At 42.1% G+C, this 19,515-nt stretch overlaps 1 protein-coding gene across 3 annotated transcripts in view; it reads right to left on the reverse strand.

Moving 5' to 3' along the window:
• The window catches only part of TBC1D32 (TBC1 domain family member 32), a 65,261-nt gene extending 47,495 nt beyond the window's left edge, over positions 1-17,766 (reverse strand). The window contains exons 1-15 of one of the 3 annotated variants that reach the window (XM_068162314.1): positions 17,684-17,766; positions 16,290-16,444; positions 12,694-12,855; positions 11,571-11,748; positions 10,908-10,979; positions 9,363-9,488; positions 8,428-8,506; positions 8,183-8,283; positions 7,337-7,398; positions 6,421-6,565; positions 4,903-4,962; positions 3,153-3,252; positions 2,752-2,889; positions 1,072-1,164; positions 675-817 (exon numbers count right to left, since the gene is read on the reverse strand). In XM_068162314.1, coding sequence (XP_068018415.1) covers positions 675-817; positions 1,072-1,164; positions 2,752-2,889; positions 3,153-3,252; positions 4,903-4,962; positions 6,421-6,565; positions 7,337-7,398; positions 8,183-8,283; positions 8,428-8,506; positions 9,363-9,488; positions 10,908-10,979; positions 11,571-11,748; positions 12,694-12,855; positions 16,290-16,444 — 1,614 coding nt within the window. In that variant the 5' untranslated portion in view covers positions 17,684-17,766. Of the gene's footprint in view, positions 1-674; positions 818-1,071; positions 1,165-2,751; positions 2,890-3,152; positions 3,253-4,902; positions 4,963-6,420; positions 6,566-7,336; positions 7,399-8,182; positions 8,284-8,427; positions 8,507-9,362; positions 9,489-10,907; positions 10,980-11,570; positions 11,749-12,693; positions 12,856-16,289; positions 16,445-17,420; positions 17,635-17,670 lie in introns of those variants that run through there. The other 2 variants (XM_068162315.1, XM_068162316.1) reach the window with 2 other exon arrangements.
• Positions 17,767-19,515: the final 1,749 nt, after the last annotated feature.

Genomic DNA, 19,515 nt, shown 5'->3' on the forward strand with positions numbered 1-19,515 from the left:
AGGCTCTGTCCAGCCTGATCTAGTGTGGGGTGTCCCTGGCCATGGCAGGGGGATTGGACCTAGATGATCCTTGTGGTCCCTTCCAACCCTGACTGATACTATGATACTATGTTAATGTCAGTTGTCAAAATACAATTCTGACTTTTTTTTGTTGTTCTTTTGTAGTTAAAATCTTTAGTGACAAAGGGTTGAAAAAATCTCTCCTTGACCCTTTTATTTTTAGGCTGCTAGCCTAAAAGGTTGCCTTTTTAATAGCAGACAGAGCAAACAAACATCCAAGAAAAATCCAAAAGACAAAAACCATCAGAGTAGGAAAAAACCCACCACACAACAAACCACCATAAAAGCCACAACACAACAAAACAATTAAGCAATGTGGTCTTGCATTTAGAATAGAATAAACCAGGTGGGAAGAGACCTTCAAGATCTTCCCAAGGGAATGGTTTCACTGCAGCACAATTTTTGCTGCTGTTCACAAGATTTTGAGAAAAACCAGGTTTCCCAGACCAATCACAATGCCAGCCTACACTATTTCTGGCATTTTTTTAATAGCTCACATAGAAAACAGTACAGAAATGACCATGTGAAGAAATAAAACTGCAGCACAAAACACAGAAAAAATGTTACTATGCTATGGATTTAAGAAAAAAGTATTTGGAAGGTTATATACAAACCTCTCTGCCACTCAGTAAGCTTTGAACAGGATGAAGTAGGGCATCTATCACTGCATCTGTATACAAACATTCAGCAGCACAGCCTGTTTGATCACAAAGAACTTGCAGGATTTCCATAACAAGACTCACTGGAGAGTAACTTTCTGGTAAAGACAAGAAGCAGTTATTAACATTTTAGCTTACAAAACATCTATACGTGGCTTATGTAGATGCTTCTGAATTACAACTCTGTTAAGCACTGATTTAACACAGGTAGAGGGAAGAAGGAACAGTAAAGGAGGAAGAGAAGGGAAAAATCTGCACAAATAACGGATCCAACTTAGAAACTGCAGAAGAAATTACCACCTGCCACATTGTAATTATATATATTAGCATATATTAAAAAACAAATGTTCACCTGCCTGTGCTGCCAAAGCTGTCTTTGGGGAACTTGGAGAGTAATAAATAATCTGAATGAGTAATACCAACAGATCGGTTATGGATACACTATCTGTGAAAGACAAAAACAGAACAGGAAAGGATTCTGCAATTTGAAGTGTAACTTTCATATCACAACTAAAATGGATTTGGTAAATATATAAGCAATGCTCTGTCTTATTGAGGAAATCAGCATGTGTACAGAGGACATCTCAAGCTGCGCCAGGGGAATTTTAGGCTCGAGGTGAGGAGAAAGTTCTTCACCGAGAGAGTTGTTAGCCATTGGAATGTGCTGCCCAGGGAGGTGGTGGAGTCACCATCCCTGGAGGTGTTCAAGAGGGGATTGGATGTGGCACTTGGTGCCATGGTTTAGTCATGGGGTCTGTGGTGACAGGTTGGACTTGATGATCTTTGAGGTCTCTTCCAACCTTATTGATTCCCTGGGACTCTGCCAAGGTCTCATAAGCCACTTGATCTTATTCCCACTTAGGCCAGTTAACATTTTACCACATCTTCCAGTGAAACAGGCAGCCAGTGAAATGGCAGCCAAAGTTTGAGAATCCTCAACATACAACACTGTGTGAAAAAGCTTTACCTTACTATTAGGATCAGTGAAACAACTGGAAGAGAGACAAGCTGTAAGACAGCGATTTCTCGAGTCTGAAACAAAGCAACTAGCATGTAGCTAAAAGGAGATTGGAAACTTACTGCTCCAAGTTTAATGTAATTATGGTAATAAATCAGACAATTTGTGAGGCAAGAGTTGCTATTTACAAAGCTGAGAAGGACACTATTAAGAAGACAGATAGTGAGATTGTTACTTTTGGTGGGAAGAGAGAAAAGCAGCTATCACCAATGGATCACTGCTTGAATGGTGTTATACAGGTAATCCATAAGTGACAGAACAACTCTATTAGTAGCCATTTCTTCTTCACAATTGCTCTACACTGGATCTATTAAGTCCTGATCTTCAAACCAGAGGGACAAAATACCTTCCAAAGAGGCATCTCAGAGTAGTATCCAGTGTAATGTTTTCAATCCTACACAAGATATTCATAGAATGGTAGGGTTGGAAGGGGCTTCTGGAGATCATCAAATCCAATACAGTTGTTTTCAGAGAGTTGCACTTGCCAGCCCTGCACATATTTACATGTAGATTTCTCTGGATGTCCAAGGGCTTCTGTATCTCATGTTTTCTGTCCTTAATTAACACCTCTGTTCCTCTACCACTGGTTAATTTTTAATAGATTAAGCTCAGAGTAAATGTTTTCAATTTGCAATTAGCTTGAAATACTGATTTTGTTTCACACCTGAAAAACAGTTTTGGTTCCTGGACATGCCTCCTTTCCAAATCAATTGGTTTGACAGGAGATATTACTCACACCTAGAAAGACTGAATCACTTACACACTGATCCAACTCTCCTTCAACATGAAATTAATGTATTCAACTAAGGACAAATGCAATCTATTCAATCACATGCATTAAAGATTAAAAACCTCTGGGGGTGCTCAGAAATACTTATACAACCTTTTAAGAAAGTTTTAGGCACAGAATTCCTAAACAGTCCTATAATGTCCCCAATACTGCAGTTAAAACATGTATCAAGCATGGATAAAGTATTGTTCAACAGATACAGTTTTCCTCAGCCCTCCCCTTACCTTTTCTATTTTTCAGTTGCACTGGAAAGAGACTTTGGCCTTGCTTATATATTAGCAATCTTCCCAAGAGGCTCAGTGAGTGAACAAAATACACATACTGCAATTCTGGCCCAGAGTAAGACAAGTTCTCTTTATCACCTGTAAAATAAAACTGAAAAATGAGAACTGGACTCTCAGTTTAGTTTACAGTACCTAGCTACTACTTGCAATGCATGTGGATCTCGTGCTATATAAAGGCAGACAAAAAACTAACCACTGCTATGAGTGTTCTCTCAGAAGACAAGCATAGTGTATTTTGGGGAGGAAAAGGATAAAACATCTTCCTCTTGAGATAGAATGCTCAAAGACCTAGAGAATTCAGATGTATATACATATAATGTGAGACATGCAAAGATACTCACTGCAATGCTGTAAGGAGAAATTATTGACTCTGATATTTTTGTTAACTGCTGGCTTGCAAAAGTCAAAATACTCAAGACATCGCTGGACAGCTGCATTAATCTGTGGAAAAAAGGCAGAAAATAGTAAAGTATCTGCTGCTTTACAATGAATTTGTTCTCTCTTGTGTCTAAGTACTGTCCTTTAACAGAAGAGCCTTAATAACCACTCCACTGCTACTACCTCGTGTTTCAGATGGGTTAACACAACAGCAGGCAAAATTTTACTGGACTGAGAACGCTGGGGCTGTTACACCTGGAGAAGACTGAGGGGAATCTCATTGAAGCTGATCAGTGTAGGAAGGATGACCATCAGGAGAATGCTCAGTAACAGGACAATGGGGCAGTGGACACAAACTGGAACACAGGAGGTCCAATGTAAACAAAAGGAAAAACTTCTTCACTTTGAGGGTGGCACTGGACCACACTGCCCAAAGAGGTTGTGCAGTCTCCACTTCTGGAGGCATTCCAAACTTACCTGGATGAGTTCTTGCATGATTTACTCTAGCTGATCCTGCTCTAGCAAAGGGATTGGACTCAATTCTATTCAGAGGTCCCTTCCAACCACTACCATGCTACGATTCTGTGATTGTCATAGCATTATCATGTAATCAATGTGTACAAAAGTGTAACAATTATCAGCATGGATTTAGAAGGGAATCACAAATGTAGCATAGGAACAAAGCTCATTTAGATTTATTAATTTGGAGTTGCTAAGATTTATTCACAAGGGGAAAAAAAACAAAGACCTATGTCATTTAAAACCAAATACTTTATCAGATGTTTACTCAGTGCTTAAAATATTAGATCAGACTACCCCACTCAGACTTCATGTACATGGAACATGCTTTATCCTAGGTTCTGTTCTATGCATACAGATAAACAAGACAAACATCTGCCTGTATCCTTGTTGCCCATCTTAAGGTTTTATCAGTCCCATGCATTTTACATTATATTTGATTCACAAAACAGCCAAAGTCCTGTCTATAGAAATGGAGCTCACATCTGTCTTATTGAAAACAATGAAACTTCCATTCCAGTGCACAGATCTGCACAGACAGAAGATCTGATCGGATTAACACCTTAATAAAGGTGTTTCCCCAGTTTATCTTGCTGGCACTGAATCTTTAATGCTTCACACCACAACTTAAAGAACACAATAGTGTTTCTTTTTTGAGTCTCTTTTACCAAAAGTCAGCACAGAGGTATTTTGAATTATTTTTTTTCCATGCAAAATTTTCAGAACACTGTCAAAAACTATTCTAAATATGAGTACACCTGAAGGAATTAATAAATAATGACCCTAATTAAATGTCTGCTGAAAAACATACACATTTTCCCTTCCTCAAAACTAGTCACACACCCTTCTTTGCATTTAACAATGATTCATTTAGGCAAAGATGTTTCTAAAAACAAGTTACACTCCAAAAAGGTTCATCTATGGGCTGCCCAGGGAGGTGGTGGAGTCACCATCCCTGGAGGTGTTCAAAAAGGGACTGGAAGTGGCACTTGAAGCCACGGTTTAGTGATCATGAGGTCTAGAGTGACAGGTTGGACTTGATGATCTTTGAGGTCTTTTCCAACCTTATTGATTCTATGATTCAAGATCTAGCTAAACAATATGGCACAGCTCTGACAAAAGGGGAAAAAAAGCTTCAAACCACAATGTGCAAAGCAAGAAGTTCCAAGTAAATTTGCCTTGGGAAGTACTTACCAAAGATTTGTATTTCTTTTCCAAAAGCTTAAATACCACTGTTCTGCTGTAATATGCATGCTAAAACGACAAAGGAGACCTAATGTCAACTTCAAATGTATTCTGGTTTTTAATTAAAAAGTAGAAATGATCTCTGATTCTGTTTTATTAGAGGTCCTCTGCACAGCACATATTCAAGAGATCCAACTCCACTTTGTGTAAATGGTGTAAATTACTCAAATGACCATTAGGAAGATGTGCAGCAGAATATGGAGTAGCCCAGGAAAACCCTAACTGAGCTGAAATAGCATCATAGTATCAGTCAGGGTTGGAAGGGACCACAAGGATCATCTAGTTCCAACGCCCCTGCCATGGGCAGGGACACTCCACACTAGATCAGGCTGGCCAGAGCCTCATCCAGCCTGGGCTTAAACACCTCCAGGGATGGGGCCTCAACCACCTCCCTGGACAACCCATTCCAGGGCTTCACCACTCTTATGGTGAAGAACTTCCTCCTCACATCCAGCTAAATCATGAGTTTTGACATTCTGGAGCAGACCAAGAGTGGCAATTCTGCCACTTTACTCTCCTCTTGTAAAAAAATCTCACCTGGAGTACTGCATCCAGCTCTGGTGCCCATAATACAAGGTGGTCATGGAACTCATGGAGAGGGTCCAGAGAGGGACCGCAAAAATGATCAGTGGGATGGAGAACCTCTCCTATGAGGCCAGGCTGAGGGAGCTCAGGTTGTTCAGCCCGGAAAAGGCTCCTGGGAGACCTAATAGCAGCCTTCCAGTACCTGAAGGGGGCTTACAAGAAGGCTGGAGAGGGAGTGTTTACAAAGGCCTGCAGTGATAGGATGAGGAGCAATGGTTTGAAATAAGAGGAAATTTAGATTGGATATAAGGAACAAGTTCTCTATCATGAGGGTGGTGGAACACTGGAACACACTGCCCAGAGAGGTAGTTGAGGCCCCATCCCTGGAAATACTCAGGATTAACAAGGCTCTGAGCAACTTGATCTAGCAGATGTCCCTACTGACTGCAAGGGGTTTGGACTAGGTGATTTTTGGAGTTTCCTTCCAAGCCAAACCATTCTATGATTTTATGTAAATGCTCAATTATAAGCTTAGACATGGTAGGCTGCAAAACCCTCTAACATCCACTGGAGGCTAGCAAGTCTGTCCCATGCATAACTGTACTTCCATGCTCATCAGTACTCCCAGAAAAATATTTCCATCTCTTGATGGCTGTCAGTCAGTCATGACAAAAGGACTAATGTCACAAAGTGCAGTAAGCTCCCAGAATTCAAAATAAACTAACTGAACAGAAATGGAGGGAGAGAGTAGGATACGGGGCAAAAAGTGTAAGTGCCTAAAAGAAAATCCCAGATTTCCTTAATTACAGGACCCATTGTAAGCTGTTACCAGGACACAACACATCTGTCATAAGAAGATATATCAAACTTTGCAAAATACTTGTCATAAATGAGCATAGGCAAGTTATGGGATGTTGGTGTTGGCCTCTTTCCTTTGCTTACCGTCCACTTTTTAAACCATACAGCTTTGATATCTAGCAGAGCCAAGAAGTAGATTGGACCCAGAAAATCTGAAGAGGTGGGAAGATTAGGGTCACACATTACAGACAAAAGTGACAAAGTACTCTCCACTACTTCTTCCATGTACCTTATGAGACAAATAGGAAGAAAATGAACAGAAAACAAAAATCACTTAAATCTTTTCACCATTCAGGTACAAACTTATTGTAAAACCTTCTTGTTCAACAACTAAATAGTATCATAAATATTAACATATCATAAACAACATTAACTTGCTCTTGTAAGGAAATTCATTCTTTATGTTACCATGAATAAAATGAGTACTAACACAGAGTATTCTCTATCATATTTTGCAGTGCTAACAGTCTCAAGCTGCACCAGGGGTGGTTTAGGCTGGATGTTAGGAAGTTCTTCACAGAAAGAGTGATTGGCTATTGGACTGTGCTGCCCAGGGAGGTGGTGGAGTCACCATCACTGGAGGTGTTTAAGAAGAGACTGGATGGGGCACTTGGTGCCATGGTTTAGTTGATTAGATGGTGTTGGGTGATAAGTTGGACTCGATGATCTTGAAGATCTTTTCCAACCTGGTTAACTTGATTCTATCCTATATCATTACACCTGCTACTTTATAAAACAACTAATTATTTCTGTTTAAAAGCACTTACAACACTTCAAAAGTAAGAAAAGCAGCTTAATATGACCTATAACTACTCCTATGCAACCTCAGCATTTCACTTTTCCCACCTTCTATTTTTATTTCTCCCCTTACAGCTGACGAGTCATCTGAACATCCTGTAACCACCTCTTGCTAAAATTACATGCATTTAATTATGTGTCCCAAAAAAAAAAGTGTATCACTGAATTAAGACACAGGAACAGGTTTTTGAAGGTGACTTACTTTTCTGGATGACGAATCCAGGAAGAGGCAGCTTCTTTTTGGTACTCATTCAAAAGGCGGACCTGAAAATGTAATGCTTAGAATCAAAACAAAGAATAGAATAAACCAGGTTGGAAGAGACCTTCAAGATCATCTGTCCAACACCACCTAATCAACTAACCCATGCAACCAAGCACCCTATCAAGTATCTTCTTAAACACCTCCAGTGATGGTGACTCCACCACCTCCCTGGGCAGCACATTCCAATGGGCAATCTCTCTTTCTATGAAGAACTTCTTCCTAACATCCAGCCTAAACCTTCCCTGGTGCAGCTTGAGACTGTGTCCTCTTGTTCTGGTGCTGGTTGCCTAGGAGAAGAGACCAGCCCCTACCTGGCTACAACCTCACTTCAGGTAGTTGTAGACAGCAATAAGGTCTCCCCTGAGCCTACTCTTCTCCAGGCTATGCAACCCCAGCTCCCTCAGCCTCTCCTCATAGGGCTTGTGTTCCAAACCCCTCACCAATTTTGTTGCTCTTCTCTGAACACCTTCCAGCAAGTCAACATCCTTCCTAAACTGAGGGGCCCAGAACTGGACACAGGACTCGAGGTGTGGCCTAACCAGTGCAGTGTACAGGGGCAGAATGACCTCCCTGCTCCTGCTGGCCACACTGTTCTTGATGCAGGCCAGGATGCCATTGGCCTTCTTGGCTGCCTGGGCGCACTGCAGGCTTATGTTCAGCCTACCATCGACCAGTACCCCCAGGTCCCTCTTTGCCTGGCTGCTCTCCAGCTAAATAATGCAAAGTGGTTCAGTAATTATTAAAATGGAAAAAAAAAAATAAAAGGAATGAACAGTTCATTTATACCTTTTTAAGTAAATGGTTTATATCTGTATTGGATACATCCAGACCAGCTGAAATACGAAGAGAATATTCTCCAGAAAGAAAGTACAACTCCAAGTGCTTTGCTAGAAAAGAAGAAATACAAATAAGCCTCACCTCCATGGTAACAGGGAAAAACCAAACTGTGTTACATAGGTTCACTATCAAAATTAACTGATTTTTCAGGAAGCCCATGACTCAGAGTTTTAAATGTAATTAAATGCACGTACCTAAACTTGTATACACATCTTTTGTCATGTTAAATGGAGAGGAGGAAAAGGTTTTTGCATAGAACCTGAGGATTTTCTCCTAAGGAAGAAAAAGTATGCAATATATTAAACAGTTGTGTAGCTCTGCATTATTATTGCACAACAATCAAAAGGTAGTGGCATTAGTCTGGATTTTATACATTGCTCAGATATCTTTATAGATGTTAAGTGTATTCTGTAATACACAGTTTGAGATCACAGAAACCTACAGTCTAGAAGAAATTTGACTCATATACTTTAACTGACAGCACCAATGCAAAGCCTCACTGAGATACAAAGCAGTGGATCAGAGAATATTACTGTACTTTGCCACTGACATTAATGTTTATATGTTAAGTGCACCAATGACTTTTAACTAGCACTGTTTTAAAAGGGAATTGTAGACCTTCTAACCTGAAAGAGTTACAGCAGCTTGGGTAACTTTCCTATTGATTTGGTAATCACTTTAAAATTCAAAACAAAAAAATTAAGAGGCTTAACTGGCATAAGAAATCATCTACAAGTAGTTTAAACAGTTGCTGGTTTTCCCTTCAGCAGTGCCTGTGTATTACATCACTTTCTCGTCATCATGGAGCACGTACCTCACTTGAGGAAATAGTAACATGAGATGTTTTACAGAGGAGTTTTGTCAGTTATTATTTTTTCACATGTTCATTTGGTAGAAGACATTCAAACCTCTTCTTCCCATTAGGAGTACTCCAGTCTCTAAAAAACCCTACTGAAATCCTTTTGTGATCCTTTCAATTAGGATCTCCTGGAATCACAGGTCTTTTACTTCAGGAAGAGTTTGTGCGACACAAACTGATGGACTACGCATATATGTAACCTCTTACTCCTCTTCAGCACTCTTTACTATGGATACACATCTGGGAAGCAAATACAGAAGATTAGCTTACACTGAATGCTGCATCAGGATCTGAGAGGGAGATGGTTAGATGCTTTCGCAGATTCGGCCAGCCCTCAGAGTTCAGTACATCAGAGGGAGAGGCAAAGCACAGCGTCTGCAGCGCTTCTTGGCGAACCTGAAGTGGTCAAAAAGATAAACACCACAGATGTGTTCACAACAACCTCTCAGTCACAGAATTTACAATAGATTGGGAAGGAGGAGAGGAGGGGAGGGAAAGGGCCAGGGGAGGAGAGGAGGGGAGGGAAAGGGCCAGGGGAGGAGAGGAGGGGAGGGAAAGGGCCAGGGGAGGAGAGGAGGGGAGGGAAAGGGCCAGGGGAGGAGGGGAGGAGAGGAGGGGAGGGAAAGGGCCAGGGGAGGAGGGGAGGAGAGGAGGGGAGGGAAAGGGCCAGGGGAGGAGGGGAGGAGAGGAGGGGAGGGAAAGGGCCAGACCTGGCTATAGAACAGGTAAGGAACTCTGGAATATTTATCTTCTGCTATATTTTTATCATTATTTAAACAAAACCTACATCACTGAGAAAAACAAACAAACCAGCATACATCTGAAGAAGCAACAAAAATATTTTATATAGGTTTTCAACATTGGATGCAAGGATTATGTTCTGCCTTTTGCTTGTAATCGAATCCTTTGTTATCAGGGAAGATAGGAAACTATCACCATATGATTCAAATGTGCCTAGCAGCTCTCTAAAATGTCAGTGAAGGAAACTGGAAACAGAGTTGTTTAGCCACTATGTCTTACTGCTGAATTCTCATCAGCATTATAATCTAAATTTCAAATAACATTTCCCCCCCTCCATTCTATTCACAGTTGACTAATCTCCAGGAATGTATTTCATATCACTGAAACAAACCATAGGAAACTTTAACAATATTTAATAGCATCAGACTTTTAACCTGGTTTTCTAACAAAACTTGATGACAATATTTATACCTGTTTCCCCCTACTATGCCTTTTGCCACTGCCACACAATGCCAAACAAATGTTACTGAGACAGCACTCTCAAAATGATGTCTCTCCAAGCTCCAAAAATATCAGCAGCTGGTGTTAATTGGTGGTTATAGACCCAAATTAGTTACTGCTACTGACACGAAGGCAAACCTAACTTGGACTTTATATATTCCATCTGGCAACAGCTTGTTGGCAAATCAGCAGGCATCTCTCTCTACTTATAGGGGTAACACAAAGGGCAAGACTTAAGCTACCAAGAAGGGCAAGGTGAACATAAACAGGAAAATAAGCTTCAATAACTTATTTCTCACAGAACAAGTCTTTTTCCAATCTAAAAATGCCCACATGTAGCAAACACACTCCTTCAAAAAACACAGTAAGATACTTCCTGTAACACCAGCTATTGAACCAGATGGTTGTCAACAATGAAATACAGCACAGCAGAGCATTTGCTGCACTGAAGACAAGATACATGAACCAACAAAGGCAAGGTACATATCAACTCTAATGTACATACAGTCTGTTTTCCAATACAGCCCAAACATTCTTTTCTAATAAACATTTTCTTTCTTCTTTTAAACTTACTTCTTTAGGCTGCAGAGGGTCAAGCCTTTCGACAAGCAGCTGCAGTTGTTCTTGACTCATGAATGTGTAACTCTGTAACACATTATAAATGATCATTAGCATATTTTATTAAACAGCAGCAGATTAAAACCATCAATCTTTCTGATACCTCATTTACTTCTAACAATTAGGAGTCGTACATTTACACCCATTTAACACTGAAGTCAGCATTCTAAATGTTTTATGCCATTTGCCTGAAGTTAAAGTTTACAGCAACAAAACTGCCATGACGTATTTTGCTTTGCTTTACATATGTTTCCTGTTTCTTCATAAAATCCACAATGTTTCATTCAGCAGAAGAACCTAGTGCAGTAGTCTGGAAATGAACTGCACACTACTTGGCTCCTCAAGTGAAATCACAAAAGGTTAGATGATGTATGGCTTCTACCATTCTTTCTTCTTTTTCTATGCAGAGCTTACACATTAATCTCACCTAGCACATGTTGACTAAAGGTTAGATAAAACACTGTAACCTTAGTAGCTCAAAGAAAAGTAACTAATTTGGTTTAGGATATAACGAAAAAAGATGGGGAGGACTACTTTTCTAGGGCTGTCCTCAAATTCCACTCACAAAAACTTAACAGTTTTGCTTATGTTGTAACAGGGAGAGAAAACACACTGTACTTGGTTGAAGGAGGAGTCACTGTCAGAGCAGTTGTCTGTGTAACAGCCACTCTGCCGTCCTTTCTTTGTCTTACTATCCAGCTCCTTATTACGCAGCCGATCTTCTTCAAACTTGTTGATCAAGGATTCTACCACAACCACCAGGACATTCTTCAAGGCATGCATCATTTCTCTGTATCTTCAAAGCAAACACAGGTTTGATATTAAACAGCACAAAAGTGTCTAATAAAAAAAAAAATCATTTCAAACAATCACTGACTCATGAGAAACTGAACATGGCATTAGTGCCAGACCCAAACTCACTCAATTTACAGAGTCAGAGAATGGTTTGGGTTGGAAGGGACCTTAAAGATCATCCAGTTCCAACCCCACCTTGTCATTGGCAGAGAGACCTCCCACACCTATTCATTTCTGGCCAAGCGACATTCTGAGTCAAAACACCTTAGGTCATCACACACAATTGGTCCATATACTAATTCTACACTGGACTGCAGAAATCTCTTTACATGTACACTAAATACAAAGCAAGATGGCTCAAACTTCCACTTTTTACCTAGCCAGTGAAAGGAGATCTGACTGCAAAACGCCACTCTCACAGAACACCTGGCTAGATCCCAAGGAAGAAATCATAAAAGATATTCACATATCTTCTCATTTTTGTTTGAATTTCTTAGAAAGCAGTATTGTCATGCAGACTTTCTACTTATTATTAAGGAAAATCTCAACCTTTATTTCCTCATAAACCATTTCCCCCCCTTCAGACCAACTTCCCTATCACAACTGAATTTAATTTGTAGCTAGAGAAACTGCATGAAGTATGATTCTTGTCTCATGCTTTACTTCTAACCCAACTCCAACCCCAACCCCAGATATCTCATAAACTTAGCAGATTTGTTAACCAATCTTTTCACTCATAGCTTATAATCTTCATTGCAGAGTGTGACAAGGAATGGCAAACTGCAGCGCAGGGTAGGAACGTCACAACAGCTTAGCACTGATTTCTGAAAGCAAAGCATTGCTCAGTGGTTCTGAATTCAATTTTTCAGAACAAGTTCTGAAAATGAGAAAGGTAGATGAAGACTAAGCAGAAACAGAGATGTGAATTGCATATGTATACTCTTACTCTTTGGATTCACGGGTCTTCTTAGCAACGTGTTGGACAAGGGTGTCATAGCCAGATACTTCACCTTGACTTTGAGCAGAAGTACATCTTTCTGTTTCTTCTTCAATCACAGATCCCACACTGTTATTTATATATTGCCTAAGGTATTTCACAAACTCATAGCTGCAACAAATAGACAAAATTAAAATGCAGCACACTTCCTTGAGCTCACCATCAAACACTTTCCACATAGTATTGACATTCACTAACTTCTCTCCCAGCAGACCTGTTACTTCAAGGTAAGGGTTTATGACCTGTAGCACAATAAACTTCAACAGCGTAAAAGAAAGTTTTCTTTTCTTCAATGTGGTCATTATCAGCATATTCCAGGAAGAAACAATGCCAATTAGTTCCTGGAGGTTGTAGACAGGCGGATGATGGTCTCTTCTCCCAGGCAGCCAGTACCAGAACAAGAGGACAGAGTCTCAGGCTGCGCCAGGGAAGGTTCAGGTTGGATGTTAGGAAGAAGTTCTATACAGAAAGAGTGATTGCCCATTGGAATGGGCTGCCCAGGGAGGTGGTGGAGTCGCTGTCATTAGAGGTGTTCAGGAGGAGACTTGATGGGGTACTTGGTGCCATGGGTTAGCTGTTTGGGTGGGTTGGATTGGTTAATGGGTTGGACGTGATGATCTTGAAGGTCTCTTCCAACCTGGTTTGGTTTATTCTAATTCCCCTTTATGCTGCTTCCTAATGTAAAAATCTACTCAGACAAAAGGTTAAGGTTTGGTAGACAAAAAAAAATCAGACTACAAAAAAAAGGTCTCAAATTCAAATTCCAAGAAGCACTACTCAGAGCATCCTGCACACAGCACTGTCTTATGCTATATCCATCTGGTGGTATTGTTTATGCAGTATACATGAGAAGAATCACAGAAATGAGAAGAAACACAGAAAACATCAGTTATAAATTCTAGCATATGAGCACATCTAAGGCTTCTGAATGTCTGTGTGTCATGACAGTGTGCAGAGGATCTCACTCAAGATGGCAAACTACCTGTCTGTCATTATATGTACCACTTAACTGTAAGGAAAATGGCACTTAGGCTCTTGTTACTAGATATTCAGTGAAACTTCACATCAAAATATATGAACATGCCCAGAGAAGGGCAACAAGGCTGGTGAGATGCCTTGAACACAAGCCCTATGAGGAGAGGCTGAGGGAGCCGGGATTGTTTATCCTGGAGGAGGCTCAGGGGTGACCTCATTGCCCTCTACAACTACCTGAAAGGTGGCTGTAGCCGGGAAGGGGTTGGTCTCTTCTCCCAGGCAACCAGCACCAGAACAAGAAGACACAGTCTCAAGTTGTGCCAGGGGAGGTTTAGACTCGAGGTGAGGAGAAAGTTCTTCACCAAGCAAGTCGTTTGTCATTGGAATGTGCTGCCCAGGGAGGTGGTGGAGTCACCATCCCTGGAGGCGTTCAAGAGGGGATTGGATGTGGCACTTGGTGCCATGGTCTAGTCATGAGGTCTGTGTTGATAGTTTGGACTCGATGATCCTCGAGGTCATTTCCAACCTTAGTTATACTGTGATACTTTTTTGTATAAAAGAATAATCAGAGGAGGACTTCAACTGGAAGACTCACTGGGTCCTCAGACACTGTATGAGCTAGAGCAATTGTAAAAAGCAGTGCTCAGAATGTATAAACATTCTTTTTTTAATTGCCAGTCTTCAAATTTGTAGAAAGGGCAAGTCAATGAGAAGCACACACAAAAGTAATCATAGACAGCAGATGCACCATTATATTTTCATATGCTAAATGCAATGTGCAAACGCTTTGTGTTCATTTGGAGAAATACAGAGCGAGCAAAATGCAAACAAAAAGAAGTCAGTTCGCCACGTAGATAGAGCTATAAAATGCATATAAACCCAGCTTTTGCCTCTCTCAGGTATTATAAAGAAAATTAAAAAAATAAATCAGACTACATCAAAAAATAAGCACAGAAAATTATCCCTCATACCCATGATACACACTTCATTTGATGCCCTACCTCATCTCTTCTCCCAGGCAACCAGCACCAGAACAAGTGGACACAGTCTCAGGCTGCACCAGGGGAGGTTTAGGCTGGAGGTTAGGAGGAAGTTTTACACAGAGAGTGATTGCCCATTGGAATGTGCTGCCTGAGGAGGTGGTGGAGTCACTATCACTGGAGTTGTTCAGGAGGAGACTTGACAGGGTGCTTGGTTGCATGGTCTAGTTGATTACGTGGTGTTGGATGATAGGTTGGACACGATGATCTTGAAGGTCTCTTCCAACCTGGTTTATTCTATTCTATCAGGTACAGATCTCCCCCCCCTTATTTCCATTTCTCCATGACTTTTGTTCTCAATAAAAGTAACAGACATGTATTTCAAGAAGGACACAAAGATGTTTATTTGCTTTTTCATTTGTATTCAAGGCTTGGTTTTTACTTCTGCAGGAATGACACTACACACGACTCTCAGCTGAATGAAAGCTTTCATAAAATCTCCTCCCCCTTTTCTCTGACTAACATTTCCAGGCTATATAGTTTTGCAGGGACTGCTTTGCTCTGATGTAGACAGCAATCACATCATTATTTGTGCTACAAAATTTATGTCTGCCTGATGTTCCAGCCCTGAGCTTCTGCAGCATTCTTCCACCTTAAAAATGATTTATAACAAGTAAAGGCTTCAGCAAGGATAGAACCACTTCACGTGCAGAATCAAGTCAGACTGATCTGCTTGGGCTTACAAAGGACCACGGGAGAGGGGAAAAAATTTAAAATAAGGTATTAAAAACACTCTGGACCTTCAACTTAAGGCAAAAATACATCAGCAAACATGCTATATAGTTAAAATCCTGATTTCTACTACTGCATGAAAATTTTGCACTTGATTCAATTTTCCATTCTATGAGCTTTCAGAGGATCCTGTGTTTCACTCTTTTCTACATCAAAGTGGGAACAAAGGAGAAAGTCCTCAAAATCTGATCATATTACTAAGGTAAAGTAACCCTGAGGCAGAAATAGTGCAGATCAAAATGCTGCAATGAACTAGCATATTGGACAATATAAAATCATATTCTGCTAACAAAGGAACCTGCAGCCTGGATGAATGGGGTAAGGATCAAGGAGAAAGTCTCTTGATGGTCTCATTAATAAATGACCTCCCTGACCCTCCATGAAAACTAACCTGCCCATGGGTCATGAACAAGACCAGAATACCTCTAGAAATATTCCAGTGCCAGAGAGCAATGCTCATATTCTGCATTCAAAGCACCACTTCATTTCCCATTAAATGCACCTTAAAACTTTTCCCATGAAAAGAAAGTACCTTTAGGACTATCAAAATTTGAACATACCAGAAAGAGTAATGGCTGCCATGGTTTCACTGGTCTAAAGGGGTTCAGTTCAGCAAAAAAGGCAACATTAACTTTAAATTAACATCTCTTGAAAGTTCATCAGTGAAAGAAAATACCTACATATATAAATCTATGCACATTCACACAGTAAGATACATTTTAAGTGTTTCCCTGGAATAACATTGCTCAAAATACTTCACCTCCTTCCAAACATTAAAAATAGCAGAAATATTTTTACTTGTGAAAATTCTCATCTGTTTCCTCCAAATGCAAGAGAATCTCTTCTGCACATTCTGCTGATGGGGCTCCAGTGATTTTTTCCTTCACACTCTGCAGTAACTGTCTAAGCATGGACTGCAACTGAGCTTCATCTTCACTTGTAAAATGAGACATCTATAAAGGAAGCACAAGAATAACAAGGCCTTGTAATTTGGGGGCTTTTCCTCCCTTCAAGATGCTGAGGAAAGCATAAATCCCTTAAACTGTGACTTATTTTCAACAACATAACATTTTCTATCAAGAGACATGAACACAGATAGGAAATACTTAACAGAGCTTATTTCAAGCAAACCAGTAACAAAATAATCAAATCAGTTTTAATAAAGACCCTGTTGTCTTAGTACAAGAATTTAAAACAAGATACTACACTGAGGAAAGCCTGAACACCCCTGTTTATAGTTGCTCGAGCATTTTCCCATCAAACAGGCATGGCTACACCACAATTAAAATGAAACAAACAAATGTTTCACAGATGTAATGACTCTACCTTGATGAGAAACCTCTACAAGTCTCTCAGCTGCTTCTCATCCACTATTACTACCCACTTCTGATTTTCTGATCACTGCTCAGAGCTGTTACCACGCCTATGATTAAAGGTGCCCACAGCTGTTGCAAGGGCCAGGTGGAATTATCAGCACCGTTTAATTTCCCTGGGGTGATCAACTACAGCAACCCAACAGGGTCTTGCCAATTTAATCCTACAGCTGGGAGCAGCAGCAATGAGAAACTGGAAGCATCTCTGAAGTCCACAAGCCAGTGCCTTACCAGTTTAATTTTCAAGGGCTGGGAAAAAGGGGGGGGGGGGGGGGGGGGGGAGACACAACCCCCAAGAGCTCCATTTCTACCTTGATTAATCAACCTAAACTCATGCCCTAAACTTCTTACAGCTTACAGGAATGCGAGCAGTGCGAGAATTCCCAGCCCTTCTCGGCTGTTACTGTCACTCCACTGCCCATCAATATCGATAGTAACCACATTTCTAATGGCAACTCATGGAGGGAAGCAGCCGCAAGCGTCAGCAGCGGCTAGCCCCGGTCAGGTCCATCTCTCACGCCATCGTTAACAGCAAAGACGGGCTCTGCCAAGGTACCTCGGACGCCACAAGCACCGGTTTAACAAGGCGGCTACGGCAGCCCCCTCATCCCACTCAAACGCGGAGGAGGTCCCCGAGGCGTCCCCCGATCTGACTTGGCCTGATCCGGCCCCGCACTCCCAGTTCCGCCCCGCCCCAGGCTGCGGGGTCCCGCCTGGGCCCGGACAGGCCCTATAGTTTGTGGAAGGGAATGTCGCCGCCCGCGGTTCTCGCCGGCTCCCTGTCCCCGCCCCGAGCCCCCTAGTACCGGTGGGAATCACCTTGAGGCGGCGGCTACCCTCCCGGCGCGGCGGCCGCGCGTAGCCCCGGCCCTTAGCAACCGGCGGCGCCCGCTGCCGCCGAGTCTCGCAGGGCCCTTGACAACATCGCGAGAGGCCGGCGGGAGGCGGGAGTGCCGAGCAGCTTCACCTGTGCCTGCGCCCCGTGTGCGCGCGGGGCAGCAGCTGGCGCCCCGGGCTGGGGGTCCCGGCCCCGGCCGATTCCGGGCTCTGAGCCCCGGCCCTCCGCCAGCACCGTCCGTCGTCGCAGGCTCCTCCGGCTGCGGGAGCCCCCGGCGCGCAGGCGGGAGGGGCGGCAGGCCGGCAAGCCCGAAGGTTCGCAGGCAGCGTTCCCAAGCGTGAAATGCACTGCGTTACCGCACGAAAAGTGCTTGGCTCCCGCGGTCCTTCTTTATATCGCGTCTTGGTGGTCTCTCTTGGTGGTTATCGGCCAAATTATGTAAAACGAAGGTGCCGAGGGGTAGCGGTGACCTAGGTCCAGCAGAGAGCCACTAAGGTGCTGAAGGAACTGGAACATCTGCCTTAGGAGGAGCCAGGGCTGGTGAGCCTGGAGAAGAGCAGACAGGGAGTGGTCTCAGTGATGCTGATCAATGCACTCAATGACCTTCAGAAACTCCCATCCGACCCCCACCACTCTGTGATTCTGTGAAATGACTGATCTGCACTTCCCTCTTTTTCGGCAGGGTGATGATGCGCCCAGGCTGTGGCAGGAGAAAACACATGGCTTGGGTAACTGGGACATGTTAATCAATTTCAACCCCCCAGCAAAACTCATTAAACATTCAGCTGCTGATAAACTTCTCTGTTCCTGTTCTTAGGCTGGTGTGTCAGAGCTCACTTCAGTCCATGGTAGCCCTCGGCCACCATTTGCTGATAATGTCAGTAACGTCAGTCTTGCATGATGACATGTTTCTCTAAGTGGCTGTCAGGCCCCTTGGGTTAAAAGAGCTCTTTCTAAGTGTGGGGATCAGCTCTTTCACAGTAAAGCTACTAGCATGTGGGGGCCAAGCATGTAAAATGCAGTATTCTGTTGAAAACTGATCATTGATAGTTGAAACATAAACCTGTCTTACTGCTAGTTCCTCAGAAACAAGATATTGATCAGTTGCAACGGAGTTTCTGTGGTACCTTTAACACTGTTCTCTTCAGCACTTTGAAGTGGCTAGTGCCCTCAGGTACCCACAAACCAAAAACCAGAACAAATGTCTGCTGATTGCTGCTTACCAAGGATCTTGAGTAAACTCACTAGTCCTACTAGCTTAGCTGTGCACTCTCCACATGTTCTAAATGCACTGTTTGGAATGGGCTGCAAGTGATAGCAGTTTATCCACACTAGTCATTTCTTTTACAAGCCACGGAGCAGTCTGCATCTTTCTGGTCTCCATCCAAACTGAGATGTGCTGTGATGTGGTACAACACTTCTAGTTTCTCTAGCACTCCACAGGCTCTGAGTCAAGTGACAGCACCTCAATTCCATGACTGGCATGGAATAAGAAACTCAGCATACATAACATTCATCATTCCTGATCCTTACTGAAAGTGCCTCCACGTTAGCATGCCTTTTCTACCTTATAAAACACCTTGTAAGAAAAACTGCAGTTGTAATGAGCATTACATAAAGATGTTCTTGTGGTACTGTGGTGCTCTGAAACATTCCTTTCTACTCTCTTCCATCTTCTGTACTTCATCAAACTTCTTTTGCCACTTTATGCTTTCCCTTGGCTGACATGGTTTCCCAAAGAATATATGCTGAAGAAGAGGTCAAACTATACTTCAGAAAAAAAAAACAACTTTCACTATTCTATTGCAGAGCT

This window comes from Melanerpes formicivorus, unplaced genomic scaffold (assembly GCF_026170545.1).
Source record: "Melanerpes formicivorus ecotype bairdi unplaced genomic scaffold, bMelFor1.0.p_v2 SCAF_63, whole genome shotgun sequence".
Taxonomy (NCBI): Eukaryota; Metazoa; Chordata; class Aves; order Piciformes; family Picidae; genus Melanerpes; species Melanerpes formicivorus.